At 39.7% G+C, this 6,325-nt stretch overlaps 1 protein-coding gene across 1 annotated transcript; it reads right to left on the reverse strand.

Annotated features, from left to right (window-relative positions):
• Window positions 1-2,952: 2,952 nt before the first annotated feature.
• Window positions 2,953-5,018, reverse strand: LOC102212013 (activin receptor type-1-like). The gene is made up of 3 exons (XM_005723389.1): window positions 4,791-5,018; window positions 4,181-4,311; window positions 2,953-4,073 (listed from the first exon to the last, which is right to left on the reverse strand). The coding sequence occupies exons 1-3, from the start codon at window positions 4,975-4,977 to the stop codon at window positions 3,939-3,941; spliced, it is 453 nt and encodes a 150-aa protein (XP_005723446.1). The 5' UTR covers window positions 4,978-5,018; the 3' UTR covers window positions 2,953-3,938.
• Window positions 5,019-6,325: the final 1,307 nt, after the last annotated feature.

The raw sequence follows: 6,325 nt of genomic DNA on the forward strand, positions 1-6,325 counted from the left end.
TGAGCACTCTGTGCTTCCCTGAGTGCAATTAATGTCAGTTAATGCAGAAGGAACGAATATGGCATATGAATGTGTCTTTGAATGTGTACTCTGAGCCCCTTTACGCACAGTGGCAGCCTTCCAGGCTTAAAAAATAGAGCCAATGCAACATGCCAAAACCTCAGTTTCTCCAATGGAGGCTGACCCCAAAAAGCCAGTCACTTCCCATGTTACAAAGCCCAACTTTAAAAACATGTTTACAGCCTGCTACAAAAACAGTTTTGGTCTCTAAGGAAGCCAATGTTTCCCTTTATTTAAAAAAAAAAAAAACTGCTCAAGGATTATTCTCCTTTGCAGCTGCCTGTTAACATGTTAAAATGTCATTAAGCCTTAAAATGATGCATTAGGGATTAGGGGTCATGATTGCTATGACTGACAGGTGGATACCAACACAGCTTCACCACACCATCGCAGCGAATCAGAATCAATATCTTAAACAGGTTTGTGGCACTTTTTTGGAACATTCATAATAGAAATATCTACTGTGCACCTTAGCAGTATACACTTATAGTACACACTTAAGTGCAGTTCCTCCAGTGGGCACCTCAAGCTTGCTGTAGAAAGTAAGTCACTGCAGCTTTACAGCTTAAAGTACGTTTACAACTTGTTTAAAAAGCTATTAATGGTATCTGATCTACATGTATCAACAGTACAAGGGTGATTTTATTATTACTATTATGTTTTTGATAACTTACCCTTTAAAACTTTGGTGTACAGCTGCTTTGCCAGGTGGATGCCAAGGCAGCTTTAGCCCACCATTGTTCAGGCTCTTTCAAGCTCTCAAATGTGAGTTTGCAGTCCTGTGGATAACTCCCATCTTTTATATACAGCCTATGACAATTACGCTGGTCCCACCAATATTAATATTGTACTTCCAAACTCCTTAAAAAATAAATAAAAAATAAAAAAATCAGCTAATTGCAAGTGTGGTGCCCTCGAGGATCTGACAGTTGCCTGTTTTGAGAGTTTGGTAATCCAACCGTCAGCCTATCTTGTGGCCATTCCAACTGCTCTCCCTGGATGAGAGAAGCAAAAACAGAATAAAAAAAAAACTAGGCTGCACAGACGCCACTTCTGACCTCCCTTCTAGTGAGGCAGAAAGTAAACACTTAGTTGATCAACAGTGAATGACGTTGCTGTACATTCAAAGCTGGACTCACCTGCATGAAAGAAGTTATTTACAGCCAGCCATGTTTCTGCTGCTGAGGCTGCATAGCAACAAAAGGTGCCAATGTCTCCAGGGACAGTGAAGGTTTGATCTCACAGACTACACGATCATAACACAATCAAAAATCGGGATTTTTTAAAAAAAAAATCTATTTATTCATGGGCGGTATGCACATTGTCTACAAACAAGAAGTGGTGAGGCAGCCACTAGTAAACTCTGAATCCAGGAACCTTGGCTTTTTGGGGGTTCTCGCAGCACAAACAGTCTCTGCTCCAACTGCACCAGCTGTGGTCCTTGGCAGTTAAGAAAATGAATCACTACTAATGTGGTGACTGACACAGTCTTCATCAAGGCACTACTAGGAGAACATCAAGTCACAAAACCAACATAAGAAAAATGAGAACTTGTACAGATACACTGACAGGCAAATGCACAATGTTTATTGAGGGTGCTAAGAAAAGAAAAAAAAACATCCAAGACTGTAGGATTGATGTAGGATTTTCATGAAGTTGGGTCTTTTTTGTTTATCCATGAGTGTCTTTATATAATCTGGTATAAATTGACTCTATATCGTTCATTTTTAACATTTAAATTCTTTCAAATATTTTGATATTTACTTACTGGAAAAAAGTAACACATACTTCGTCACCATTACACCCTCTCAGATAATGAATACAGTGCAACCAAGTCTAGCCCTAAACCTCAAAGAAACAGGATGGGACATTAAAACTGGAGTCAAACCTCTGCTCTGCGGTCTCCGGACGGATCAAATGACACTGAATATGAAGACTTGTATACCTTAAAAGTCTGACAGCTGTTTTCAACACACACAGGACATCTTAGCATGGTTAATCACCCACTGTTGTCATTCAATCATCTGGCCTATAGCTCTTCATATGAATTAGTTTGTAACCAGTTTGACACTGCCAAATTCTGCTCTCCCCAAAGTTTGGGCTTCTTACCTTCACCAAATAAATAAAAAATTAACTGTTCGCATTGTTAGAGCACATCTCCAGCAGTCAGAAAAGAAGCTGCTGTTTTAGCTGGAAAGATAAAAAGCTCTGATATTCCACTTGAGATGGAAATGGTCCTTATTATGCACTGTGAGCTGAATTTTCTGTTAGATTCGTAGAAGCTGGAAAAGTTCAGAACAGTCAGACACTGTACTCAGAAAGTGCAAGGACAAAACAGCTGGATAGTTAAGACTTAACAGATTAACAGCTGTCATAATAGCATCTTGACATCAAAGCCCAGCTTGAACAAAGTGAAATGAAAATGGGCATTTTAGAGTAGAGCCAGCAGAAGCATGCTGAGGCTAACCACTCGATTTCATACAACTAATTTTCCATCTTAGCATATTAACATTTACCAATCAGGAATAAAGCAAAGGTATGATAAGAGGTTTCAGTGAACACTTTACAGGTGAGGCTAGAAAACCTCTCTGTAGTCTTGTGGATTACTTCTCGAAATTAAGAAAACTTTGCCAAAATTTTGATAGGTTATGGGGGAAATAAACGGAGGTATTGCTTCAAATCTATTAAACCTTCAAGATATCCTGTGATGACTCTGAAGAAAGGTCACATCAAAAGAAGAAAGATTTACTGAACAGGAGCCTGATGAAGGCGGTGGCAAAGAAAAAGAGAAGGCATCACCATTTGAATTGATCTCAAGGTTGTGAATTTCTTTTACAGACTTTTGAGATATTTCTACACACTTCGACACAGTATCAAGACACCAGTCAGATGTAATTTACTTCTTTTTTTCCCCATTTTAATTAATAGAAATAACTAATTGATATAAAATGTTAAAGAAATTAAAAAACGCTGAAGTTTGACTTCAGTTACTTTGACAATGCACGCATTAAGACGACAATGCACGCGTTAAGACAATATACAGGCTTTACAGGCTTACTTACAGGCCTCTGGAGGAATACAGTTCAGCATCATCTAGCAGATATTGTATTTGTTCTTTTAGCATACGTCTCTGTAAAGCTGAAGAAGCAAAACAAGATAAAAAAAAACAATTCAATGTAAAGTTAATGATGATATACAAAAGGTTTGCAACAGAGTACCTTGTAGTTGGACGATATCGGGAAAAGGATGGTGCCACTGACTTGACTGTACAACTAAATGTTACAGAACTGAATAAAATCCCAAGAAACTTGTTCTGACAGCATTGTAAACAGTGGTACTGGACACAAAGTGAGACATAACACACCTCGACATGTTCACTGTGTTACAAAATTTGCTGACTGACTAGGCAAGTTCAACCGGCGAGTTGACAACTTTTCCAAATGGATCGACCGTAATGCAAAAGAACAACACAGTACAATTAAAGAGATAAAGAAATGACCGCGTTCAGACATTTTCCAAGCTAAAAAAGGTTTTCAAACAAAATCTGCTCTTCTAAAAACAAGCAACCCTACTCAAATGCCCTGGTAAGTTTCTTCCTTGAAGAACATTTCTAATAGTCAAGCTCCTATGATAAAAGTTGAAATAGATATTTTCCCATTTCTAAGACCATCGGCAGTCTCGGAAATGCCTGGTAAGCCATCTTTGGATGCCAAAATATGTCCCTCAAATGTTTTAAAATAAATATAAGTCTGTGCCACTATAAGGGCACTGAAATTATTGAGTCATTTATCTTTTGAGATTTTTCTCTAAGGTGGTCCATCCTCCGGACATCTTCAGTGGCCCTCAGTACATGCCTGCTTCGTCTTCTCGGGGAAGGCTCAAATGTCTGTTTTTATTTTATCCAGAGAGTTGTCGATCTTTGTGAGAGTCTTTTTGATGCGCAGCGCCGTTAATCTGGCTGACGGATTCTGGTACCAGCATTCCTTCATGAGTTTAGCCATGGAGGTTAAAGTCTAAAAAAAGAGGAAAAATGGAAATTGATCAATGTGCCTGATGTAAACACTAAAAACTCTGGATTTTACTTCATTTGTGTATTTCTGACAAAAGTAACATTACTTACTGGGTCTGAAAACCATCTGTTTGGGATGTTGGGTCTCTGCTGATCCACACACACAACCTTCCTCATATCTTCAAAGCTCGGATCATTTGGGACCACGTCATGAAAAGGGGGCTTGTAATCTTCTACAATTCCTACAAGAAGAAGACAAAGAAGAACAGCTTACTTCGGAGATTGCACAGTTTAAGAGTGTAAAGTATAAAAATATATATTACAATGATTGCTGACTGAGATGTCCACTCAATATCTTAAATCCTGCTTAAAGCCCCTTTAACAGTGAAGATAAGAAGTGGGTTTTAGTTCACAGAAAGTGTATCAAGGCTACATCTTTAAATCAATATATAAAAAGCTTTTACTCAGTCCAAGCTGAAGCCATGACTTGTTTTGTTTCTGAAGAAAGACCTGACTACAGCCACCTCAATGCAGTATCTTTGCAAACAGCACAAATATGCCATGCCCAATTTTCTGATCGCGTACATAATATTTGCAGCTGTTCTTATAGTTTCTACTACACCCATCCAAGACTAACAGATGGCCTTGTGCCTTAGTGACGTAATCACAACAGGTCAGAGCTGAATCCAACAGGACAGTGTTGTGTAAAACATGTACTGACCATTACTGACTGTCCTCCTGGCGATCTCCCACAGGACGAGGCCCAGGGCCCAAATGTCCACTCTCTTGTAGGACTCAAAGCAATCCATCTGGATGGAGTCATCGAGCACTTCAGGGGCCATGTAGCGCTTTGTTCCAACTTTAGGGTTGTTCCCCACGTCTAACTCGTTTGTGTCTTGAAAATGCATGACAGCCAGACCTTAAATGGAAACAAAAGAACACTTTAAAATCGCCTCTTATACACATGTAATCAATGAGATTAAAAGAGAAAATACTTTAACTCTCTGAAGGAGGTAATTAGTAAATATTTTTAATTAAGTCATCATCCAAGTGAGGCAACAATAACTAATACAGATACTGGAGTGAAGAGGAGACCAAGTTTTCCGACACTCATCTTTTAAATCAGTCGATTGGAAGGCTATTTGTTCACCATGCGTGGCCCTGTTCGCCCAAACAGGATGTACTCCAACCCAACAACAACTCACTTAGGAGACAAACAGCAGCTACCATGTTTGTAAGGACAGCAAAATGCGTCATTCGGAGCAGAATTTATTAAATCGAGCCTGTAAACATGTCAAGCCTGTCGCCAGGTTATGGCTTGTCCCCGAATTAGATGTTATTCAAGCATCTGCAAACGGAACATTGATGCATTAGATGAAGTGAACCAAGGTCCTCAAAATGTGTTTTTGGTTAAGGGCAAAGCAATACACCTGGAAGAGGATATTTTTTCGAAATAACTAATGCGGCTGAGCAGACAGATGCAAATTGAGCGACCATGAAGCGAATACGTCTCTAACGCAATGAATAAATTGTAACCTTCAATTAACCTCTTCAGCTAATCTTCACGTGCATCAGCTCAGATCTGCTTTTATCGAAGCCGTATTAATGATTGCACTGAATAAAATACTAAAACCGAGACGCTCCATTATTCTGTGAATATTATAGACCCTACACACAGCTTTGCAAATGATGGTCTACATTTTGTAGTCAGCTTAGGGGCCCCGCCTTCACGATTCACCAGTAATATCTTTAACAGTCACTTTTTTTTTTAAATTTTTGCCGTTAAGGTGCATGTAGCCGCTGCAGTAATCTCCTGACTGTCGCCCTTCAAGGAATACTGCCACATCAGCACTGATATATGGCCTGCATTTGTATAGCGCTTTACTCAGTCCCTAAGGACCCCAAAGCGCTTTACACTACATTCAGTCATTCACCCATTTACACACACATTCACACACTAGTGATGGCAATAGGGATGGGTACCGGTGTCCGGTGCCATGATGGCACCGGTTCTGACATAAACGGTAGTAACCAGACCGAAAAGCAGCGCACATTTCGGTGCTTTATTTCGGTGCTTTTTTTCCCCTGAGCTGTGATACACTTTAGATTCTAGCCAATCATTTTACGTTTCCGAGGATAGTAGGCGGGGCCAAGTACGTACGTTCAGTTAGAGCAGAGCTACAGATTAAAAATGTCCAAGGCGAAGCGGTCAAAAGTCTGGCTGTACTTCACAGCAAAATATGCAAACTCAGCAGC

Source organism: Pundamilia nyererei, unplaced genomic scaffold, assembly GCF_000239375.1.
Source record: "Pundamilia nyererei isolate P.nyererei 1_Seehausen unplaced genomic scaffold, PunNye1.0 scaffold00009, whole genome shotgun sequence".
In the NCBI taxonomy this organism is placed as follows: Eukaryota; Metazoa; Chordata; class Actinopteri; order Cichliformes; family Cichlidae; genus Pundamilia; species Pundamilia nyererei.